The sequence below is a fragment of the Leopardus geoffroyi genome, chromosome C2, assembly GCF_018350155.1.
Source record: "Leopardus geoffroyi isolate Oge1 chromosome C2, O.geoffroyi_Oge1_pat1.0, whole genome shotgun sequence".
Lineage (NCBI taxonomy): Eukaryota > Metazoa > Chordata > Mammalia > Carnivora > Felidae > Leopardus > Leopardus geoffroyi.
The window spans coordinates 68,411,637-68,437,440 of NC_059333.1; the positions used below are offsets into that span (position 1 = coordinate 68,411,637).

Below are 25,804 nucleotides of genomic sequence, written 5' to 3' on the forward strand. Positions count from 1 at the left end.
AATGGTGACAGTACCCAAGCCTTGCAGTTGTTCCCATCTCTACAGTTTATCAGCTTTCCAGGGCCAGTTCTGCTGCAGAGATAATGGCTCCTTCAGTCAGAAGAGGGAAAGCCATGGGCTTTAAAGAAAAGTGGCTCAAGGTTTTCTAGAACAAAAGGAGAAGACAGCCTGGTCAGAGTGGGCACTCTCTCTGTGACTGATAACCTGGAGAGCACTGGGAACTTGTAGGATCTTCTCCCAGAATTCACTTCCTCTCCTGCCCTGAACATAAGTCTTCCTCAATGCATGCATCAGGAGGCAGCCTTGGAATTCTCTGACTGGATCGACTCCCCGAGAAGGGACTCTTTGTGTTGTGTAGATAGACATTCCTGTCTTTGAACCGCACAGGTCCTGCACCAAAAACTAGTAAATTGGCTTCTGGTACATTATCTTTATCTCTCATGAGATTCGTGTGAATGAATTCCTCAGACTCTGAGCCACCCTAGGGGAATGACAAATCAAGTATGATGTTCTGTTTAGCAGAAGAGAAGACAGCAAAACCTGCCAGCCACCCAGCTCTTAAGGATGTGGAGAAAAATAATGAATAGATGCAGAGGGCCTTGTGGTAGTGAGGCGTTCCGGCAAAATTCCACGCTTTTCTAACAAGACCATTGTAGGGAAATAATTTATTGTTAAATTATTAAATGATGACAGATTAGAGACTGAACAGAATATGCAGCTTGAGTTACACCACACCAGCACTTCTTAAATCTGAGCATGATCAAAACTTGTTAAGATGCAGGTACATGGGTTCCACCCCTCGGAGAGTTTGATTCAGTAGATCTGTGGGTTTTTTCTTTTTCTTTTTTTTTTTTAACATCTATTCATTTTTGAGAGAGAGACAGAGAGAGAGTGTATGAGCAGGGGAGGGCAGAGAGAGGAGACACAGAACCTGAAGAAGGCTCCAGGCTCCAAGCTGTCAGTACAGAGCCTGATGTGGGGCTCGGACCCACAGCCACGAGATCATGACCTGAGCCAAGTCAGATGCTTAACCTAAGATTGAGCCATGCAGGCGCCCCTGTGGGGTTTTCTCTTAACAAGCATTACGATTGGTTCTGATGTAGGTTGTCTATGGGCCATGCTTTGAGAGACATTCTCTGAGAAAGATAAGAACTTCTTGAACACGTTGAGTTAGGAGATAATAAAGTAAGAACACAAATGATACTCAGTTCTTCAGAGCATACCAGGAGCGTGTGGATGGGCCTTCCCAGGTGTGTGGGAGTCCTCAAATGTCCTCTTTGCAGTTGGGATCCCCGAGCACTGGAGTGATATGAAACAGCAGGATGTCTGTGTGGTTGAGCTACAGCCTGGTCATGCAGAATATGCCACAGTGGCAAGCAAGTTTAATCAGACCTGCTCGCACTTCTACATAGAGAAGGTAAGCCTTCTGCTGACATGGAGTTTCTTAAGAATGGTGGAGATGAGTGGCATCATGGTCCTGGATAAATCTACAAATACATTTGCAACCACATTGTTTTCCCAGAATTAGAATATTTTATGGCAATCCGATTTTTGATTGTAGATTCTACTCCCATCACTATAATTACAGAGACATTAAGATTGAGATCGTGTCAGTTATTACAATATAATATTAGATTGCGATGTGATGTTAGAATACTAAAAACACATGTTGACTCAGTGAGGAGCTGGTTAGTAGTGATCTTGAAGAGACAGCTGACAGTAGAAGCCTTCCCAAAGGAAGAAGTCTTTTCCCAAAGAGGAACCAGTTAGTGACCCTGTAGAGGAAGAAAACAGGAACATCCCCCCCCAAAAAAGAGGAAACTCTCTTCCTCCAAAGGAGGGGCCACTCAGCAGCAGACCTGAAGAGGCTGCTGACAGCAAGGGCAGCAGCTTCAAGAAAAAGAAAAAGTTCCAAAAGCTAGCCCAAGAAAATGAAAACGGACCCACAGCAACATTCCCCCACCCACCCTGATATCCCAGCAGAAACGAATTCACAAGAATCTGTGAAGCAAGCTAGTAAAAATTCAAAGATAGAGCTGCAGGGTTGGATTCAATAACTAGAAAACACCACAAAGACACACAGAGGCCCTCAGATCAGGATTCTGTTCTTCTGCTCCACCATTCACAGATCAGCAGCACTCGCTTCTGTGATTAATTCCAATGGTCCTTTCCTTGTTCGTCTCCCTCATTTTGGCATCTTCCACTTTTAAGCTTCAGTGTTGCTCTTTGAAATTATGTTCCCATTTGACCTCTATGGCAATATTATATTAATGCTTTCTTCTTTAACTAGTTTTCCTTTCGTTATCCCTGTTATTTATTTCTTCTCCAAACTGCTAATCCTAGCTTTGCCCATAGGATTTATAGTTTGTTCTTCTGTCTCTGTACTTCATCAAGAAATGTTTTTACCCTTCTTGGCTTCAGCTGCTATTTCAATGTTGACAGCTCCCAAATCAACATCACCAACCTGGATCTTTGATCATACTCTACAACATGTATTTTTATTTTTTATTATTTTTTTTAATGTTTATTTATTTTTGAGAGAGAGAGACAGAGACAGAGCATGAGCAGGGCAAGGGCGGAGAGAGAAGGAGACACAGAATCTGAAACAGGCTCCAGGCTTTCAGCTGTCAGTACAGAGCCTGACGTGGAGCTCAAACTCGGAATGGCAAGATCATGGCCTGAGCCAAAGTCGGCTGCTTAACTGACTGAGCCACCCAGGCGCCCCTACAACATATACTCAATGGCCTAAAAATATCTCTGCTTTAATATATGTCTGCTAAATCAATTTCCCTAAATCTAACTCATCATCTCACTGTTTCCCTTTCCTTCCCCACTTCTGTCCTTGGTTCCACCATTTTCTGAGTAAAGTTAGAGACCTTTGGGTACCTTCCCTTCATCCATCAAAACAAGTCTGCCAATAAGGCCTGCATTTTTTTTCTTACCAAATATTCTATTTCTGCCACCACTCTGTTTATTTATGTAGTTAAGCACATAAAAACTCAAAACGATTTGAAGCGTTTTAACAAGGATATATATCATATCTTCAGATAAAATAAAGAAAAATGGACAAAAAAGAAAAGGAGGGTAGGAAAAATAAGATAATACAGAGGTATTATCATTTACAAAAATATATAACAGGAGTTCCTAGGTAGTTATTAGAAGGACCACAGATTTGTTTCCTTGAGCTTCCTGGTAGACAAGGCAAAGAAGTAAACACGCATTTTTGAGATTCATAATTTTCATAAATCAGAAAGAAAATCATGTAATCAGGAGACTCACAGCTTTTCATGGTACTGAGACTGGCTACTGAGAGATTTATCCTGTGAATCAAGTCCTGGAGAATATTTTCAAAATCATCCTCACAATAAATTCAATATCAAACTTTGTACCACAGCTTCCATTTTTTAATCCTCAACGTAAACCATTTGAGCAAAAACAATTCTGAAGTACCAAGACAGTGTGATTCAGGTGTGCGGCACTTTGATGGTCTGGTTCTGCAATAACAAATATGTTTCATCTCAAATATCAAGTAGTCATCTGGTAGTGGCTGACTGGCACATTTTGAGGAGATGCCAAGTCCAGATTGAGCAGGACTGTCCGGTGGACCAGCCATGTCTACAGTGGGCTCTGGAGGTTTGCCATGTGTTAGTGGACGGCCAGAGAAATGATTTTACTATTTTTTTTGTAGACCCTTTTTTAAAATAAAATCTTAAAGTGAAAGTCCAGTGTGTGAAACAGATAAAAGTAGAGCTAGGTAATACTTAAGACACCTCTTTGGAAATCCCTGACAGTATGAAAACACTAACAGGAAAAATAGGTGGCTGTCATCCTCCATGACTATTAGGACCTGGGACTAAGACTTTGAACATCCATAAACTTACACAAAGATTCAGTAATTTTGCCACATTTGCTTTTTCTCTTACTCTCTCAGGTTTTGCTGAAGCATTTGACAGTAAGTTGCAGACTTCATGACACTCATAAATATTTTAGCACATATCTCCCATGAATAAAGACCGTCTCCTAAATAACAACAGCGTTATCCCATGTAAGAAAATTAACAGTAATATCTAATAGAGTCCATATTCAAATTTCCCCAATTGCTTTCTTATTACTCTCCCCTCTCCAAATATGTGTTCACACACTGCATTTGGTCATTTTGTCTCCTTTGTCTCTTCTGATCTAGAATATACTCCTGCATTTTAAAAAATCATTTTTCATGACGCTGAATTTTTTAAAGAGTTTAAGCCAGTTGTATTATAGAATGCCCCACATTCTGGCTCTGTCTTGCCTAGATTTTTTCTTTCTTTCTTCTTTTCTTTTCCTTTCCTTTCCTTTCTTTTCTTCTCCTTCCTTCCTTCCTTCTCCTTCCTTCCTTCCTTCCTTCCTTCCTTCCTTCCTTCCTTCCTTCCTTCCTTTCTTTTAAGAACCCAAGCAAGTTTGCTTACAGATTCTAGATTTGTCTGATTCCTCCTGGGTCCTGTAATCCAGGACTCAAGGAATTTCCCCCACAGCCCTGGAAGCCACTTCCCAAAGAGGATGGATGGTCAAAGCATAACTGTGGTCTGCAAGCAGATCCTATCCCACCAGGATTTATGCCCCACTCTTCCAACTGGACCAGAGATTGATTTTCATTAATTAATTTCCTTCTGGACCAGACCCTCTAGCACTTCTCCCACAATTAGAACATGGCTAACTGGGTGAACCAGTGTCCCAAAAGGACTGAGGAGGAGAGAGGCAAAGTGACAAAGTGACATAGACAGAAACTGAACTGCCCTTGAACTGAAGGTGAAAAGCAGGAGTTGGGGAGGCTTGGTCAGCCAACTTCACACAACGAGGACTTAAGATCCTAAACGCTGTTTGCTCTCATGTGGTACATAAAAGATGTTAAAAAATGAAATTAATATTCTTCCCAAGGTCTGTTTTTGTGAAACACTGGATCTAAAAAGATTTCTGAATGCAGAAAGGTGCCATCTGGCATTGAAATTGTTGTTTATTTTAATTTTCATTTATGAAAAATAATGGTCATGTTTCATTTGCTGTATCTTGCCAAAGGCTCTTGGCACCGACAGAATATTTTTCTTTATTGATTTGTAGATTGAGAGGATCCAGAATCCAGATCTTTGGAATAGCTACCAAACAAAGAAAAAAGCCATGGATGCCAAGTATGGACATAAAAACAATGAGAAGCAGCTCTTCCATGGGACAGATGTTGACTCAGTGCCACATGTCAACCGAAATGGCTTTAACCGCAGTTATGCTGGGAAAAACGGTAAGGCAGCAAGCAATCTGCCTGCTACGAATGGGGTGTCAGCCGCGAGAACACAACCTGGGCAAGGGACAGTGTGGTTTGCAGGGTTGGTGGCTGTGCTGCAGCCAGAGTGTCAGGGTTAAGAGTCATTATGTGTCCTCCCAGAAGGACTGACTGGCCCTCAGGGGTGGAGAAATGATTTTTAAAAATTAAAAACACATGAGGGGCACCTGGGTGGTTCAGTCGGTTGGGCGTCCAACTTCAGTTCCGGTCATGATCTTGCATTTCACGAGTTTGAGCCCCGTGTTGGGCTCTGTGCTGACAACTCAGAGCCTGCAGCCTGCTTCAGATTCTGTGTCTCCCTCTCTCTCTGCCTCTCCTCAGTTTGTGCTCTGTCTCTCTCTCTCTCTCTCTCTCAGAAATAAACAAACATTAAAAAAATTAAAACACATGAAAAAAATTCTTAAGAGGCTTTGGAGAGAAGAACTGAACGTTATTATAACATTATTTGACGTACCGGGTCAAGATGTCAGATTATAGACTAAATTGAACTTTTAAAAAATGTCTTTCTTTATCTTCACAGCTGTGGCATATGGAAAGGGAACCTATTTTGCCGTCAATGCCCGTTATTCTGCCAGCGATACATACTCCAGACCAGACAAAAATGGGAAAAAGCATATGTACTATGTGCGAGTACTTACTGGAACCTACACACGTGGAAATCAGTCACTGATTGTGCCTCCACCAAAGAGCCCTGACAACCCTACTGATCTGTATGACACTGTCACAGACTGTGTGCATGATCCGGGTTTATTTGTGGTATTTTATGACTACCAGGCTTACCCAGAGTACCTCATTACTTTTACATATTAACATCTTGGTATCCTTCCCAGAAGACGTTGCTCATCTATACATACTGTGTTGTAAAACAAGTTTAGATTTTTTTCCCCCCTCTTAACAGCATTTTCTAAGATCAAAGGATTCTTATCACTGAAATCAGACTTTCTTCAGCTTCTCCTTCATAACTGGAATGTACCTCTCTTGAGAGCAATAAATTTGAGAATTTAAATCAGATAACTTAGTTACAACTGTTTGTCCACAACTGTGGACATCAAATCTGTAGAAGGAAAGAACTTATTTGTATTTTCAGGAAGGAGAGAATAACGTTCATCTTATAATCTGATTTTTTTTTAATGTTTATTTCTGAGAGAGAGAGAGAGAGACAGAGTGTAAGCGGGGGAGGGACAGAGAGAGAGGAAGACACAGAATCTGAAGCAGGCTGCAGGCTCTGAGCTGACAGCACAGAGTCTGACGTGGGGCTCGAACTCATAGACTGTGAGATCGTGACCTGAGCCGAAGTCGGACGCCCAACCAACTGACCCACCCAGGCACCTCAGAATAATGTTCATCTTAAAGTCAGAGGGCACAGCCATGCAATTTCAGCTGCTGCTGAAGGAGACAGCTGGTATCACATTGGGATGCCATATTCCTTGAGGAGCACAATATTACTGAGCACAATATTACTGTAGGATTGCTGATTTCCCTGAGGACAGGGATGGTGTCTAACTCATTTTGTTTTTTTTTAATCCCTGGGCTGAGGTCTGTGCCTGATGTAAATAGAAGCTCTAGAAACGTTTTATAAACCAACTAAGAAAGACAAAGCATAGTCAGACTCCAACCCAAAGTAGGAGCCATCTCTTTTACATCCTAGACTTTGCCTTAAATTGAAGATTGTACGACAGAGAATAGAACCATGACAGGTGGGACAGCTCCAGTCAGGCTTCTGGAATCACAGTGCAGATGTGCCCCACATGGTTCAGGGACTGTGGTCTAGTTTGTGGCCCAAGGGGGTTGTGTCCCACCCAGTTGTGCAGCACAGCAACCCTGGCTCAGACTGGTCCATTTGTATGTTGACCCCAAATCTGCCTTCATCTAACTTCTGTTGGTCTTAGTTTTGCCCAGTGACAACAGTGAGATGAGCCTGCCACACTGTCAGCGTGAAACCCTTCTACTATGTTAAGATTAAGTGAGTTCTAATGTTATTAAATAGCATATTTTCTTTATGCACTCAATTTTGATGATTTTAAAGACTTGTGCATAAATAAACCAAAGGAATCAAGCAGTCATATTGCTAATTTGCTAGCTCAGTATCTATTAGATAGTAAAGTTTTGTGTTTTTTTTTTTTTTTTTATTTTCCCCAGGTAAATTTTAGATTCAGACACTATTCATTGAGCACCTAGATTGTACCAGGTAATATAATATGTGCTTTCACGTAGAGTATTTATTTTATTCCTTCAAACAATTCTATGAGGTAAGAATATATCCCCATTTTATCATTTTTTTAATGTTTATTTTTATTTATTTTTAGAGACAGAGTGTGAGTTTGAGGGGTGGGTAGAGAGAGGGAGAGAGAGAGAGAATCACAAGCAGGCTGTGTGCTGTCAGTGCAGAGACCCATGCGGGCTCAACCTCACAAACCATGAGATCATGACCAGAGCCAGAATCAAGAGCTGGATGCTTAATGGACTGAGCCACCCAGGCGCTCCCATATCCCCATTTTAAAGTTGAGGAAACATGCTCAGAGTGAAGAAGCTTCCTTGCCTGAGGTCATCTAGGTAGTAGTCCTCAGAGACAGAAACACAATCTTGGTCCTTGTGTCATCAAGCCCTTTGCTCTTCCCATTACAGAATACGGCCTCTGATTAATGTTACCATTTCAGAAACAGCTCAGGTTATCTATGAATGACCCTCATATTTCCTTGGCTTTTTCCTTCTGCCTTTGGATTTCCACTATAGTCTCTTCCTTTGAAACTCTGTAGGCCAAGAGACTAGACTGATGCCAGGGGGTGTCGCTAGGAGGCTAAAGGCACTCTTCCTTGGCTGTTGCAAACTACCTCACTCCAAGTTTGGGAGGCTGAGGGGGCCACAGGTACTGCTGCATTAATGGACATCTTGAAATTTTTCTTGCTGTTGCTATTTGTTTTTTAAGTGGATTGGCAAAGACTCCTTATTGCTTAGGAGTGGCTTCACAGCCACTGGTGTCTGAATGCAGGCTTGACAATGAATGTAAGAAATAAAAAGGAGAGACCTGCTCTCTGATTTGCTCGTTTTCCACTGGTTTGGTTAACTCAGGGCAAACCTGAGTATCAGGGTGTATTGCACCAAAGTGTAATGATCCAGTCAGTAAATGTCATAGTTATCCTCAATCTAAACAAATATATGTCATTTACCTCCTTTTTGAATAAAATATTTGGAAAATACATTTGGTGGTAAACCTCTTTATCCTTAAGGGCAGATACAGGAGAGCTTGATAGTAAACACAGGCCACTGCTGATACAAGACTACAACTAAACATGAGAGCATCAAGGGGTCCTCAGAGTGTTAATAATATTCAGCTGAAAATTACAGTAAGGGCACAGTACAGGGTTAGTTCAGTAAATCTGAAGGGCAAATTGACCCCAATAAGAAGTCCCTGCTAAACCAAGCCCACTTTGAGACTGTGAGAGGTCTTGGGGGTTTCCCCTAGGGCCAGAGATTCTTAAATATTTTTGGTATTTGAATCACCTGAGGTGTTTGCTGAGCTAGCAAGTTCTGGCCCATCCCAAAGGAGTCAGGTTCTGTAGCTCTAGAGTGGTGCCTAGAAATATGCATTTTCAGCAAGCATCTCAAATGATTCTGATATCCTGATACTCAGAGCCATGTAGGACTTTCATGACTCCAGGGACTTTTGCCTTCATGGGCCCCTTACTCCATAAAAAGTAAAAAGTATTAACAATTACATTTTGCAACTGAAATGATATAACTGTGAATGCAATTGAAGCTGGATTACATGTTTTTTGTTTGTTTGTTTTTTTAATTTCAAAAGAATCTAAAGCATTTTGGGGAACTCTAAAAGCTCATGGGCTCTAGTCACTGTGCCAACTGGACAGGTTCGCCCTGCTAATGCCTGGGTACTTTGGGTGTGATGCTGAGTCTGTATTCTTACTAAAAATTTTGTTTGGAGTTCTTCCATTCTCATTGTGAGCAGAGCTGGAACCCACTGCCCTACCCAGATGTGGCCCGGTCCTGGGAGCAGGGGAGAATAAGCCTGTATTCTTTGACGCCTCTGGCCTCTGCAGGGTCAATGCATTTATCTAATAATTTCACTCACTCAGGCATGCTTATCTGAGAAATGCAGGATGAAATGCGATCCAGCTCCTTTTGGTGGCTGATGGCCTCCCCCTTTTACTATCTTTCCTCACTGCCATACTCCACACATAGCCAGGATCTCCATCTCGATAAAATCAGGAAATATCTCCCATCACCCACTTACACTTAGAAATCCATTCATACCAATGTCTTAACTCTCTTCCCAGGTCTCAGCGTGTCAAAGACTGTTACCTCTAACTGAATTAAATGTTTTATCTCAGAATATATTTCAAATTTCTCTGACCCCAACCTACATGAGGACGTGAAGAAATATACTTTATATCAGGCCTAGTACACACACAAATATAACTGAAAAGTTTTATGAAATACACTTATCCTGGAAAAATACTTCTCCCGGAAAATTGTATGAAATAATACTTACACTTTCTAAAGAGTTCACTGAAATCACCTATTCTGTTTCACTTTTTAAAAATGCTGGTCTCACTATATTAATATGTCTACTTCTGCAGTAAGGATCCGCTTCCTAAGGGGAACAGACATCTTGCCTTTGGCCACAACATCCTTTACTCCAATGTATTTGATGGAGTATTGCCAAAAAGTTCTTTTTATAATCCACTCAGCCCAATATTTAACAAGCCCCCAACAGTATGCTGGACACTCTGATCAAGGCTCTATGAATACAGTAATAATCAAAACCAGGTCCATACTCCCATGGAGTGACATTCTGGTTAATAAACAATAATTATATAAATAGGTAATTCAAATAAATAGGTATATAGTGGTCAATTGGTAGTAAGTCCTACAGACAGGTTTCTTCCAGACCCTTCTTTTCCTAGGCATGTTCATATAACACCTTCCTCTCTTCTAGAGGGCATATACTTTTTTTTTGGATGTACTGATACCCTGAGTCTGAAGACTGAGAAGGATGGAGACAGTTGTCAATTCATCTTAAAAGATTACTTTGGGGGCGCCTGGGTGGCGCAGTCGGTTAAGCGTCCGACTTCAGCCAGGTCACGATCTCGCGGTCTGTGAGTTCGAGCCCCGCGTCGGGCTCTGGGCTGATGGCTCAGAGCCTGGAGCCTGCTTCCGATTCTGTGTCTCCCTCTCTCTCTCTGCCCCTCCCCCGTTCATGCTCTGTCTCTCTCTGTCCCAAAAATAAATAAACGTTGAAAAAAAAATTAAAAAAAAAAGATTACTTTGCTTGGGGCACCTGGGTAGCTCAGTCAGTTGAGCAACTGACTCTTGATTTTGGCTCAGGTCATGATCCCAGGGTTGTAGTATCAAGCTCTGCTTTGGGCTCTGTGCAGAGTATGGAGACGGCTTGAGATATTCTCTCTCTCTCTCTCTCCTTCTGCCCCTCTCCCCCACTCACTCTCAAAAAAAAATATTATTTTGCTTATCTTTTGTTATATATTTGTTTCACAAATGGTTACTCAGAAATCAACATACTTTTCTAATTCTAAATTCTTACTTTGTAATAGTAATAATTATCCCCAGATCTTCTTGCAAATGTAATGAAAGTAGGTAGGATCAATTTCACTCAATCAAACTTTTAGTTAGTTTCAGGAGTCAGTAACCTCCAGTGCTTTTCATTCCCAGGACTGGTGTTTCTATATGTCTCAGTTCCTTCCATACGGAGGACTTATATTGGACCCCCATCTACTTTTTTTCCTGCTCTAGATGGCAGGAGTTAACCAGTGAGAATTCTGCAGGTGTCACAAGTGTGATCACTTCAGATCAAGGCTAGAATCCACCCAATGGATGCATTAGGCCAGGGTTTGTCAAACTTTTTCTGTAAGGGGACATACAGTATTTTCAGCTCTGTGGGCCAACTGTCTTAGTCACTACTCAACTCTGACACTGTAACTCTAAAGCTGCCATAGACAATATGTAAATGAATGGCATGGCTGTGTTCCAATAAAACTTTATTTACAAAACAAGCAGCAGGCTGACCTCTGTTTGAGGCTGCTGAAGAGATTACTTTCTGTTAAGAGCACCTAGGACTTACACCTGAGGTAGGCTGAAAGGATAGGATGGGACAGGAAAGGCAAAGTCACTGAAGAAAGAAGGCCCAACAAATAACAAAGAGCCAGTTTGTCCAAGGAGCAATGTTCATGAATGAAGGTGGCAAGAGACTGAAACACAATTAGGTAAGAACAAGTACATTTATAAGTATGTACCATTAATTTTTACTCTTCCATCTTTTATTTAAAAATCACACCGTTTCAAAAAATATTTTAAAAGTATTATTTTTAAAGCCATTTTCCTTAGAACCACAAACTTCTTCCTTGTATCAGAAGCTGTGCCACTATCCTGGTTACTTGTGGGTTCAGCAAGCAGTCTAGCAAGTCATCTGTAGAAATAAGTGTTTGAGAAGGAGCCATATTACTATTTGAAGAATTTTGCTCCACAATTGCATCCTCACTTTTACTCATCATTCGTTGCCTCTTGGTACAATGCAGTTTTCCAGAGTGTTCTCCATCTTCTCCAACAAAGTCTTTACCATCACCTTCAAATATATTTCCTGTCTTTGAGGGTAGTTCTTCAGAAGTCAGTATTACAGGAACCAGATCAGGGCCAAAGAGACTTGCTGCCTCCTGTTTTACCACTCCCAAGCTTAAGTCCTGGCCGCCTGTCTGTTCCATCTCCATGTGATTGTGCACATTTAATCCTTCCTTTTTCATGTGCTCTCTGTTTGTTCTCATTGCTTGGATTTCTACTACCTTAGATGTTCTGTAATAATCGAAAAGGGCGGAAACAGCTCTATTTAAGTAGCGACAATTGACTTCATGGGATGTTTCCTCAACCTAAGGAAAAAGAAAAACTCTTTACAATGGATATATGCATTTACATGAATTAGAAAGCAAATGTTCTAGCCAGGGTCGATTTATTACAGGAAATTAATTGCCATGATGAAATCCAGAAGCGGCCTACCTCAGTTGGGTTTAACCAAGCTCTGGTATTGTGTGGGTCCTCTGCAGTTTTGAGGGCACACACAAGTATGCGTGTGATCGCTTCTTCTACCCGGGCTTGGTGGTCCTCTTCCTGAGTCAATATCAAAAAACACATATTTTTTCATTTGTCTGTATGTCTCATGGCTTAAAACAGAATAGAGTTTAATTGTGTGTCCTATTGTCTTATTAATATAAGCTTTGTTATAGAAGGAATGAACATGTTGTTGGAAGACCACAACTTTTATGTATTCACTATCACCTGCCATCTAGAAGAGCTGCAGAATACTTCACCAACCAAACGGAAGTATTATCCTGTCTATAAGACATAGGCCTTAAGTATGAGCCATCTTGTGATGTTTTTTCCAATTTTTTCCATTTGTTGACATGTTTAACATTTTTTTTTTTAAAAAAGCACTGAATTTGATAAGCTAATTGAGGAATGGAAGAAAAGTTGTAATAAACATTCTTGGCCACAAGAATGGAATGGCTAAAAGTCCAAATACGTTTTTTTTAAAGATACAATAAGCAAAGACTATAGTGTTAATGACAAATTACATTAAAATCAACTTCTGTTCATCAAAAGGCACCAAAAGGGAACAAACAAACCAGATGTCTGTAACACATAAAACTGGTAGGAGATTAATATCCAGAATATGTAAAGAATCTGCACACATCAGTAAGACAAACAACCCAATCTTTTAAAATGGGAAAAAGGGGGTGCCTGGGTGGCTAAGTCAGTTAAGCCTCCAACTCTTGATTTTGGCTCGGGTCATGAGTTCATGATTCATGGGTTCAAGCCCTGCACCAGGCTCCACGCTGACTGCATGGAGTCTGCTTGGGACTCTCTCTCTCCCTTTATCTCTGCCCCTCCCCTGCTCATGCTTGAGCTCACTCACTCTCTCTCTCTCAAAATGAGTAAAAAATTTTTAAAAATGGGCAAAAGACATGAAGACAAGCATTTCAAAAAAGAGCAATCACATGACTAATAAACATGAAAATATGCCATTAATAATAAGGAGATACAAATCGAGAAACTGATGAAATTGGTGAAAGAGAGTCTCATAATTCCAAGTGGTGGAGAAATGTGCATTGACAGACTCACTGATGGTGGGAGTACAAACTGGGACAGCAGTTTGGAAAACATGTTGGCATTATCTTGTAAAATTGAGTGCTGTATACTCTACAGACCAGCAATTCTACTCCTAGAGAAGTACATAGTTTTTAGAGAAACTCTTGTACATGTGTAACAGAATATTCTATTTATAAAAACAAAAAATAGGAAACACTCAATTATCCAGCAACAGAACAAAGAACCAGTAAACTGGGTACATTAATATAAGACAGTATTATACCACTGTGAAAAGGAATGAAATCCCCATGATAAGACACCACTTCACACTAGAATAGCTATAATAAAAAAGATAATATCAAGTGTTGGTGAGGAAGTGGAGAAATCAGAATCTTTGTACATTGCTGGTGAAACAATACTGCTTGGGAAACAGCCTGGCAGTTTCTCAAAAGGCTAAACACAGAGTTGCTATATGTGATGGTTAATTTTAAAGTTTATTTATTTTGAGAGAAAGAAAGAGTGACTGTAAGTGGGGGAGGGGTATAGAGATTAGGAGAGAGAGAATCACAACCAGGCTCTGTGCTGTCAGTGAGGGCTTGAGCTCACAAGTTGTGAGATTATGACCTGACCCAAAATCAAGAGTCAGATGTTTAACTGACTGAGCCACCCAGGCGCCCCTGTGACGGTTAATTTTATTAGTCAACTTGGTTACGCTATGGTACCCAGTTGTCAAACCCTACCTAGTCTAAATGTTGCTGTGAAAATACTTTATAGAGGTGATTAACCTTTACAATCAGTTGACTTTAAGGAGATTATCCTCGATAATGTAGGTGGACCTCATGTGAAGGCCTTAAAAGCAAAGACTAAGGTTTCCTGGAGAAGGGATTCTGCCTCATGATTGTAATAGAAATCTTGAGACCCTGAGTGAGTAGGTTTCTGGTCTGCCAGCCATCCTACAGATTTCAGACTCCAGACTTAAACTTCAACTCTTGTCTGAGTTTCCAGCCTCCTGGCCTGTCCTTAGGATCCATTAATATACCATATGATCCAGAAATTCCACTCCTAGATGGCCACACAGGAGAAATGAAAACATATGTTCACATAAAAAATTGTACACAAATGTTAACAGTAGCATTATTCATAATAGCAAAAAGTCGACACAAGCCACATATCCACCAGGTGATGAGTAGATAAACAAAATGTAGTATATTCATTCAGTGGAATATTATTCAGCCATAAAAGGGAATAAATTATCGGGGCACCTGGATGGCTCAGTCAGTTAAGCGACCGAATCTTGATTTCAGCTCAGGTCATGATCTCACTGTCGGTGAGATAGAGCTGGGCATCGGGCTCTGAACTGACAGCACAGAGTCTGCTTGGGATTCTCTCTCTCCCCCTCTCTCTGCCCCTCCCCTGCTCCCACTCTCTCTCTCTAAAAATAAATAAATAAACGTTTAAAAAAAAAGCCAAAACGTTAAAATGTTTTTTTTTTAATTTTTGTTAACGTTTATTTATTTTTTGAGAGAGAGACAGAGCGTGAGCAGGGGAGGGGCAGAGAGAGAGAGGGAGACACAGAATCTGAAGCAGGATCCAGGCTCTGAGCTGTCAGCACAGAGCCTGACGCAGGGCTCGAACTCACGGACCGCGAGATCATGACCTGAGTCGAAGTCGGACGCTTAACTGACTGAGCCACCCAGACACCCCTAAAACGTTTTTTAAAAAAGGGAAGATAGTATGATATATGCTACAACATAGATGAATCTTGAAAATACATAATGCTGAGTGAAAGATGCTGGCCACAAAAGACCACATACTACATGATTCCCAAATTGGCAAATCTATAGAGAAAGAAAATAGGTTGGTGATTGCCTAAAGCTAGAGGGGAAAATAGGTTGGTGATTGCCTACAGCTAGAGGGGAGCAACTACTAACACGCAAGGGGTTTCTTTTCAGGTTGATGAAAATGTTCTAAAATTGATTATAGTATGATCGCACAATTCCTTTTTTTTTTTATGAAATCAATTCACTTTTTAAAAAAAAAATTTTTTTTTTAACGTTTATTTATTTTTGGGACAGAGAGAGACAGAGCATGAACGGGGGAGGGGCAGAGAGAGAGGGAGACACAGAATCAGAAGCAGGCTCCAGGCTCTGAGCCATCAACCCAGAGCCCGACGCTGGGCTCAAACTCACGGACCGTGAGACTGTGACCTGAGCTGAAGTCGGACGACCAACCGACTGAGCCACCCAGGCGCCCCAATTCACTTTTTTTTTTAAATATATGAAATTTATTGTCAAATTGGTTTCCATACAGCATCCAGTGTTCATCCCAAAAGATGCCCTCTTCAATACCCATCACCCACCCTCCCCTCCCTCCCACCCCCCATCAGCCCTCAGTTTGTTCTCATTTTTTAAGAGTCTCTTATGCTTTGGCTCTCTCCCACTCTAACCTCTCTTTTTTTTTTTTTCCTTCCCCTCCCCCATGGGTTCCTGTTAAGTTTCTCAGGATCCACATAAGAGTGAAAACATATGTTATCTGTCTTTCTCTGTATGGCTTATTTCACTTAGCATAACACTCTCCAATTCCGTCCACGTTGCTACAAAGGGCCATATTTCATTCTTTCTCATTGCCACATAGTACTCCATTGTGTATATAAACCACAATTTCTTTATCCATTCATCAGTTGATGGACATTTAGGCTCTTTCCATAATTGATCGCACAATTCCTGAATATACTTAAAATTTCTGAACTTCACGCTTTATTGTTTTTCCACAGAGTATTCAAATGCACTTATTTGGGATCCTAAAATAGTTCTATTCTAGTCCATTTGCTTCTTAATGGGCTTTTAAAAAGCTGCACTTTTTTAAAGCTACCAAAACTAGTAAAAGAAGTAAAACTCCTCGAAGCTCTCAAAAACCTCCAAGAAATTTTTTTAATTGAGGTATAATTGACACACAATGTTACATTCATTTCAGGTGTACAACATAGTGACTCAACAACTTATACACTGCTATGCTCACCACGAGTGTAGTCACCATCTGTCACCATACAACATTCCTACAATTCCACTGACTCTATTCCCTATGCTGTACCTTTCATCCCTGTGACTCATTCATTCCATTAACTGGAAGGCTGTACCTCCCCCTACCCTTCATCCAGAAAGGAGAGGAGTGGGGGGGGATGAGCGAAATTACACCATTACAAATATGTTACATATATATTGTTTTACATGTATAAACACAATAAGACACAAAAATGGAAAAATTATTAAAGAGGAAAGTTGTTAAAAAATTAACAAAAATATTCTTTAAAGTTTGGGGGAAAATATTAATAAAGTAAATATATTTCAATACTAAAAGAATAAGGAGGAATACTAAAAGAAACAGATTTTAAAAAGGCACAATTGAGAAGAATTGAGAATATACTTTATCCTTTGGAAAATATTAAAATAGAATCTGCACCACTTTAACAGAGAAACAAAGAACAGATGAATATTGTACCACCTGAACAGAACTAAAATTTCTACTTTTTTCCCCAAATCTATGTGACTTGTGACAAGAATACCAGAGTCAGGAGTTTGCCTGAGTTACCGAATATTTTACGTTTTAAAACCTAAGGGTTTTTGGAGTCAAATTTGGCAACGTGAAAAAACTATGGTTCAGTGCTTGAAGAGATAAGGATAAAAGCAACACATGACAGAGGAAGATATAATTACTCAGCTCCTAATCTGCATTCCAGTTTTTCAAGGAAGAATGAATGAACTGTGAAGTATATAGAAGTTATAGAAGGAACTATATTTCTGGCTTGGTGAAGGACAGAAATCATCTACTTTGTCAGCGTAACTTTGTATACTCAATGACACCAATCCTTTGAAAAATTCTAAGAGAGACAGCTGAACAGACAGTATATAACAAGCTTCTAAAAAGACCATAGTGAAGGCTTTTAAACTCTTGGGGCCAGGTGAACTCAAATCTAAATAAAACAGGAACAAATGGTATTCTATATGGTACGTTAAGAAAGAATACATCACAACCAAGTATGATTTGTTCCAGAAATTGATGGCCCATACTAGAAAATCCATTGATTTAATTTACTCAAATACCAGATATTTACTAAAGAGGAGTCTTATTTGATCATTTCCATCGATGCTTAAAAGGCATTCAACAAAGTTTAACACCTTTCCTGAATTAAAAAAACCCCAACAAAATAAGTAATGAATTGACAGATACTTAACATGATAATATATATATATATATATATATATATATATATATATATATATACAACTCACCCACAAATCCAGCATTTTACTTCAAGAAAAATCACTAGAGAATTCTCTCTAAAATCAGAAAAAGACAAGGATGCCCCCTATCTCCATTATTTTGTATTATTGATTTGGAAGTACTAGCCAATGTGATTGAACAAAGGAAAATAACTACAGGAAAACCAATTGGAAAGGAACAGGTAAAAGTATCTTAATTTTCAGATAATCTGAGAGATACCTTAAAACCCAAGAAAGTCAATAAAAAAATCATTACACACAAGAAAATTCAAATTAACACAAAAATCAATAGTCTTCATATACACCAACAACATCCACTCAAATGATATAATGGAAGAGAAGACCCACCTTACTTACCATAGCAGCCAAAAAAAGATAAAATGCCCAGGAATAAACCTTGAAAAGAAATGTGCAAATCCAATGTGAGGAAAACTTTAAAACAATCCTGGGACAAAGACAACTAGACTTGGACGAGAAGAAAGATATCTCATTCCTGGATAGGACATTTCAACACCATACAGCTCATATAAAATTTAATATAAATGGAATAAAAATATCAACCTTTTTTTTCCCTGAAGGTAGATGAACTGACTCTAAAGATCACATGAAAAAACAAATTCAAGAAGAGTCGGGAAACACTGCAAAAAAAAAGTTTCTGGCCTTACAGATACTAAAACCATACTGTAAGACTTCTCTAGATAAAACAGGGTGAAGTGTTGAAAGAACATGAAGAAAGGCCAATGGAAGAAATAGACCAACCAAGTACACATAGATATCTAGTATATGATTAAAGCAACATTTCAAGTCACCAGAGAAAAGACAGACTTTAAAATAAATGATGTCCCTGACAATTCTATTATCATTTGGTAAAAGATAAAAATAGATCTCAGAGTGCCTGAGTAGCGCAGTCGGTTAAGCTTCCGACTTCACCTCAGGTCATGATCTCGCCGTCAGTGAGTTCGAGCCTGCTTCAGGCTCTGTGCTGTCAGCACAGAGCCTGGAGCCTGCTTTGGATTCTGTTTCTCCTGCTCTCTCTCTCTGCCCCTCCACTGCGTTCTCTCTCTCTCTCTCTCTCTCTCTCAAAAATAAATAAACATTAAAAAATTAAAAAAAAAAATAGATCGCAACCTTACATCATACATTAGTAAAAACCACTAAGTGGATGAGAGACCTAAATGTAAAAAAATGAAACAATCCAAGTTCTAAACTCCTTTATGACCTGGAAAAAGGAAATGTTTTTCTAACTATGATTCAGAAATCAGAAGCAATAACGTTCAACAATATATCCTGTTGGTGAGGCTGTGGAGGAAAGAAACACATCATGTACTACTGATGGAAATGCAAAATGGCACAATCACTGTAAAGTAGAGTTTGGCAAAACCTAACAAAATTAAAGATCCATTTACCTCGTGATTTGGCTAACCCACTTTTAAGACTACCCAAAGACACTCTCCTGACAAATATAAAACAACATGTGCACAAGGTTACTCACTGGCACTATTTATAATTATAAAAGGCTGGAAACAACCCAAACATCCATCCACATGGGAACCAGTGAATGAATGATTCTGTGCCATATAATGGGGTACTGAACAGCTGTTGGGGAAAAAAGTGAAGATATCTCTGTAATATCATGTAGTCAAATTCAGAATAGTATTGTTGTGTGAAAAAAGCAGGGTGCAGAACACTGTAACTTATTACTTTCTGTGTAAGAAAGGAGAGGAACTAAGAGGGAATATATATGGATAAGCATATAAATCAAATATATAAAGGTTTGTTTATATTCTTATTCACATATAAAGTCATAAATATATTTGTTCATTTACTTAATTATTTCCATATATGTTCACAAAGAAGATACACTGGAATGATAAACTAGAAATAATTAAAAACAGAGCCCTGCCCAAGGGAAGAAGGATGGAATGGAGGGGACAGAGAGGAAAAGGAGAATTCTCTACATATACTTTTTAATACAATTTTAACAAGTTAAATGATTAACATATTCAAAATATTAAATTAGGTCAAAATGGGAAAAAAAGTAAATCCTAATGTTGAAAACAAACTGAAACAAACAAATCTACCTAAAATTAGTAACATGACCACAAGTGAAAAGAATCCCTTCACAGTAATTTCTAAACACAGTACTTTGTACCCCCTTACTGGAATATGGTCTAACAATAAAAAGGACCAAAAAGAATCTTAAATTTTATTTGCAAGTTTTGTGGTTAGTAATACTGATATTGGAATTTTGAAACTGTAAATGTAAACGTCTTAAACATATATAGGTGAATAAAGGAAATAAGTAGATGTTACTGTAAGGATGGATCTGGATTTTCAGTGTAAGAGAAGAGATAAAAACACAGAAACAAATAGGGAAAAAATTTATAATATTAATCTTGAATTAGAAATATAAATATATTCATATCTACCTATCTACCTATCTATCTTACAATCTAGCTTTATCACTTAAAGGTCTGGAAACAGTGACACACCAGTAAAAACGAACGACAGCCTCAGAGCCCCAATCTCAGTTTCTAAGTACCATCCCTCACTGAAACGAACCATGACCACTTGGAGAAATTACTGATTTCCAAGTGTGAGGCAAGGAAAATACAAGGCAATCCTGAGATATCTTTTTGTACTAGAAAGCAAGGATACATTCTAGGATGAATGAGGACATATCAAAAGGGCACAGGCCCGCTTGAAGGAGTTCACTAACAACACAGAAGAGCACCAAATTCAAAACTATCTTGGCAAGCTGGAATGCTCAACCAAATGACCATGACAACAGCTGAGAGAGGTGACTGGAGTCCTGGATGCAGGTTTAAATAACCAGCTTTACAGCTTCACAAGGGAGGGCAGCCAGACATGGCAGCTGATCATGTGAACAAAAGCACTGGATATTCTCAAGCTGAATATGAACCCAAAGTGAGATCAGATTCCTAAAGGCTAATGCAATATTATAAGCAGCACTGAATAAATTTAGGATCTAGGTCATGTGAGACAGAAATCATATTCCATGAACTGAGGCCTCCTGGTATTTGTACATTAGGAGGGCTACTCTTGACATAATAGTCCTTCCTCCTCCTCATAGCAATTTCTGTTTTTAAACACTTCCCATGTGTTAGGCAGCAGATTAGTTTTCCCCAACTTCAGTCTCACAACTACCCTACTGAGGTGGGTGCAATCATGATCCCCATTCTGCAAGTGAGGAAACTTAGGCTTAATGAGATTAGCTAACTATCTAGGTTAGCCAGCTAATAAAGGTACCGACCTGAAACTTAAACCTACCAAGTTCCAAACTCTATAACCAAAATGGTGAAGAGTCTGGAAAAAAACAAAAGTCATATAAAAAACAGTATTAAAGAAACCAGAGGTTTTGAGCCTGGGAAAGAAAAATTTAAGGAGACATATGGCAGGTATCTTCAAATATTTAAAAAAGAAAAAAATTCAGGGTGCCTGAGTGGCTCAATCGGTTAAATGGCTGACTCTTAATCTCAGCTCCTGATCTCAGGGTCATGAGTTCAAGTCCCACACTGGGCTCTGCAGTGGGCATGAAGCCTACTTAAAAAAAAAATTGTGTATAGTTTCAGAAATAATCGGTACGTTGATAAGCAGGCGGGTGACAGCTCCACTATTTAACAATGAAAAGAGCTACCTTGAGAGTGAAGCACTGTCAGGACTGGGAGTGGATGGTACTTTGACATTTGCCCCAACTACAATTCAGCATGCTACCAGCAGAACTGAGTAACTAACTGAGTCTACAGATCTCCCACCATTCCTCTCACCTAATCCCCGATAGTACAGCTTCTTGTGATTAGTATTCCTTATGCTCCACCCATGACAAAGCCCTCCCCATTACCAAAGGATGAGGAAATCCCGAGGGGAGGATGCAGTAGCCAGAGAAATGAGAGGTGTATTCAAAACCTTTGCAATCAAAGCCTCTGGTTAAAGAGGCACAGGTGCAATGAAGGCCATGGTTGAACCACACTGGGCAGCCATTTTCATTGTCAAGTAGAGCAGGTGACCAGGATTAAGCAGGGCATATTTCAGGGAAAAGTCCTCTGGCAGAAATGAAATGATAAAGTCTTGGCACTCAAAGACTCTACTTTAAGGAAATGTATAAGCCAGGACAAAGAATTGTGCAATTAGTAAAAGGACCCTGAACCAAGAAGCAGTTATCTCTGGCCCAGATGGTACAGAAAGGACTGGTAATGTGGAACATACACGGCAGATCTAGACAGGCCCAACACAGTTCTCCTAATAACACTAGTCAAAGGAGAAGACCCTGCACACCAACATTGGGGCCCATCATGTGCCCTTAAAAGAAAGAATGGTGCATCACCGAGAATCCTAATTCCAACCTAAACACCCATTAACACAGCATAGAATACATCAATGATAGCATATCAAACCAAAGTTAATACTGGAACTTTTTTTATAGACAGACTATATATACCTTAAAAGCAGGGATTACATTTACTTAAAAAAAAAAAAAAAAAGTACCAGCTCAATCCATGAGTTTATACTGACAGTGACGGGATCGATGGATTCTACGTAATGCCACCAGTGTCTGGGAACAAACAGAACCTGAAAAGCAAACAAAAAGTAAGTTAGCACAAGAACAGCACATTTTGTTTTTATGTCAGAATCAGACCCTAGCTGAAACTGCTAGGAATACATACAAATTTATAGTAACATTGCTGTCGGAAAGGGAAACAAGAAACAAAAACAAACACGCAATCTTTGTATTCCTTTTTTTAATTGACAAGTTCATATCTTCTACAAAGAATATTGCTAGCTTTCCAGTCTCCTTAATCCTAAACCTGTTCCGTCTGCATCTAAATATTAGTAAAGGACTCTGAGATTCTAAGTTTTCCTCCTTTCCAATGCAAACTAGTTGTACACATTCTGAAAGAGGGCATAGGTAAAAATATAGGAAGTAGTTTGTCTTCTCATGGTCTAAAAATGAAGCCAATGAAGAAACAATAGGTGGAAAGGGAGCACTGGATAAGTGATAACTTAGAGGATCGGACGTTGGTGCTAGAGAACGTCAGAGGTGGGAGATGCAGGCAGGAACCAGGGAGGGCAGGGGCAGCCCAGATGGAGGAAGTGCGGTCTGAACCAGGGTTAGGAGAGAATGTAGACAGAGGAAAGAATGAGGACATGTCAGGAGGGAGAAGTAGCACAGGGAGGTGGGGCTGTTGAGGCACAGCAAGTAGGCTAGTCTTACTATTACAGACAGAGTAATGGGAGATAAGGTGGGAGAGTTAGGGTAGGGCCAGTGGAGGGCCCTGAATTCAGAATAAAAAATCTGGATATTACTCTGTAAGCATTAAAGAGTTGCTAAGACGTTTTTAGTAGGGGGATAGTCAGCATAGAGACATTATGGGAGAGCCTGGGAAGGACAGGAGATTCTTATAATGGTCTAATTATTAAATGTTAAGATTTAAAATGGAAGATTTAGTAAACAAAAGCAACAGACAGAATCAAGAAGGACTGCATTTGTCCAGATGCAATATGAGATTAGCACCCATGGAAGTTGGGCAGAGCAGATAGGATGATCTTCAGAGATTTAGAAAACTGGTGGCATTTGCTATGAACAAAGTGGAGCTACGATATGGGAAGAAGCACATTTTAGGAGAACTGAGCCCTAAAAAGGGCTACTGTACTTAGTCATTAGGAGGTCATAAATGTCCCATCAGGTTATACTTTCAGTAAAGTGGTAAGAGAGGGAACCAGTCATTGGTAGATTAAAGAATGAGCAGAATATAAGACACACTGATATAATAGAACCACACATTCAAATCTGGCTATGAAAACAGAAGACAAATGAATTACCAACCACTTCACATCCACTAGAATGGCTAGAATAATAAAATAGTGATAATGATAGTAATAATGGAAAATAACAAGTGTTGGTGTGGATGTGAAGAAATCAGAACCTTCACACATTGCTTCATGGGAATGTAAAATGGTGTAGCTGCTGTGGAAAACAGTTTGGCAATTCCTCAAAAAGTTAAACACAGTGCTGCCAAATCACTGCCAGCAATTTCACTCCTAGGTGTATAACCAAGAGGACTGAAAACATATGTTCACTCAAAAACTGTACTCAAGTGTCCATACTCTTCATAATAGCCAAAAAGTGGAAACAACCCAAATGTCCATTAACTGATCAATGGATAAGCAAAATGTATATCCATAGAATGAAATACATTTAGCCATAAAGAGGAATGAAGTACTGATAACATTCTACAGCCTGGTGCTATGTGAAAGAAGCCAGACACAACAGGCCACTTGTACGACTGCCCTTAAGTGAAATGTCCAGATTAGGTAAATCTATAGAGATATAAAAGAGATGAGTGGTTGTCAGAGGCTGGGGGATAGGTGTCTAAGGAGTGACAGCTAACGGGTTGAAGCAACTTTGTCAAGTTACATTATTTGTACTCATAAATGAAGGAAGCAGGAAAAGAGCCAGTGAGAAGGGAGTGAAGGAAGAAAACAGGTAGGGGAGAGGAACACTTGAGGAAATAAAATCTCCTAAAGAACCTAAAAAACTTTTCAAATTGTTAATGAAATACCAGACAGCAAATGCCAATGTTGCAGAGGTGATTTTCCCCACTGGACCGAAGCACTAAGAACAAAATCTTTGGAATATTTCAGAGACAGTCCTTTGTAAAAGGAACATCCATTCTTGCTTAACAGCAAATCATTCTCTGTTCATTCTGCTTTTGTTACCCCATCACTTGGATGCATTCCAACCTGCATTTATCTTCTAGTATAGTTGGAAAGATACTAATTGTGAATAAATATTCCAAAGTTGCTCTAGTACCCATGCCTTGACACATTCTCTTAACATTATTAATAATGACTGTTAGGACCACCTGGGTGGCTCAATTGAATGTCTGACTCTTGATTTCGGTTCCGGTCATGATCTCACAGCTCATGAGATTAAGCCCTATGTCAGACTCCAGGCTGGGCATTTAGACTGCTTGGGATTCTCTCTCTCTCTCTCTCTCTCTCTCTCTCTCTCTCTTCCTCCCTCCTTCCCCTGCTCATGCCTGTTCTCTCTCAAATTAAAAAAAAAACACGGTGAGTTCTTGTTTTCCTCCAAAGTTCATTCTCCTCTTCACTAGTAGGAGGAGCTATATTCCCTTTTCCCATAGTTCCAGGACCTGTGAAACTAAGAAGTATATGTCTGAAACCTTCTAATAGCAGAGCAGTAGGGAAGAAAATCATTCTCATTTGTACTGGTGGTGGGGCATGTGGCATAAGGACATGAGAGAAGTTATAGCTGGGATGTGTGATGACAGGTCATCAGTGTTTTAAAGCCCCCATTACCTGTCCTGGATTCAGGGTAACCATATGTCTTCGAGCTTTGCAGAACCGAGGAAAACGTTTTAAATCAGGATTGACAACATTGATTTTACTGAACACACTAGATTCTTCATAAGGGATTCTAGTCGGATAAAGGAAAGGAGTATCTTCAGGTGGAAAGAGATGCCATCTTTTCCTAATTAAAAAAAAAAAAAAGATGTAAGTTAATACTCTGAACTTGAGACAAAACACCTAAGACGGCAGTGGCTAAGTGTTCATTTTCATTCAGTCCATAAAGGAATACAAGAGCAATCTCAGTGGTCACTGGGCCCATCTGTCAGTGGTGGAATCTCCTATGCAGACAGGGGTGCAGGTAAGGCAGCAACTAGTGGGTATCTCCTGATGCCCTGAGGCAGCCCTATTGCTGGGACAGGATCTAGTTTGTAAGATCATTCTTTCTTATCTCAGATCAGAGTCTGCCTCCTCATCAGTCAGATTCCGTCCTTGATTCCAGAGCTCCCCTGAATAACCCCTCCCTTTCAAATATCCGTATTCTCATCTTCTCCAGGAGCCCCCACAGTATTATCCACCAAATGGTTTCTAGACTTCTCCCAGTTTGGATTGTAAATTCCTTAAGTGAAACCTGTGTTAGGTTAATCCATGAGGAAGAGAAATGCACAAATGATGACCCACAGCTAAAGACTGATATAATACAGGAATTTTCAAAAAGAGAAAACTGTAAGATGTTTCAGTCACTTCAATATTTTTGGAAAATGGAGGTGATAAA

The 25,804-nt window shown here is 39.7% G+C and overlaps 2 protein-coding genes across 5 annotated transcripts in view; one reads left to right on the forward strand and one right to left on the reverse strand.

The window, feature by feature from the left end:
* PARP14 (poly(ADP-ribose) polymerase family member 14) overlaps positions 1-8,510 on the forward strand; it is a 45,478-nt gene extending 36,968 nt beyond the window's left edge. For 2 of the 3 annotated variants that reach the window (XM_045502265.1, XM_045502266.1), the window contains 3 exons: positions 1,284-1,417; positions 5,095-5,269; positions 5,832-8,510. In XM_045502265.1, coding sequence (XP_045358221.1) covers positions 1,284-1,417; positions 5,095-5,269; positions 5,832-6,121 — 599 coding nt within the window. In that variant the 3' untranslated portion in view covers positions 6,122-8,510. Of the gene's footprint in view, positions 1-1,283; positions 1,418-5,094; positions 5,270-5,831 lie in introns of those variants that run through there. The other variant, XM_045502267.1, reaches the window with a different exon arrangement.
* A 2,795-nt stretch (positions 8,511-11,305) lies between these two features.
* HSPBAP1 (HSPB1 associated protein 1) overlaps positions 11,306-25,804 on the reverse strand; it is a 58,199-nt gene continuing 43,700 nt past the window's right edge. The window contains exons 5-8 of one of the 2 annotated variants that reach the window (XM_045502268.1): positions 25,042-25,213; positions 22,207-22,290; positions 12,332-12,442; positions 11,306-12,204 (exon numbers count right to left, since the gene is read on the reverse strand). In XM_045502268.1, coding sequence (XP_045358224.1) covers positions 11,665-12,204; positions 12,332-12,442; positions 22,207-22,290; positions 25,042-25,213 — 907 coding nt within the window. In that variant the 3' untranslated portion in view covers positions 11,306-11,664. The remainder of the gene's footprint in view (positions 12,205-12,331; positions 12,443-22,206; positions 22,291-25,041; positions 25,214-25,804) is intronic. The other variant, XM_045502269.1, reaches the window with a different exon arrangement.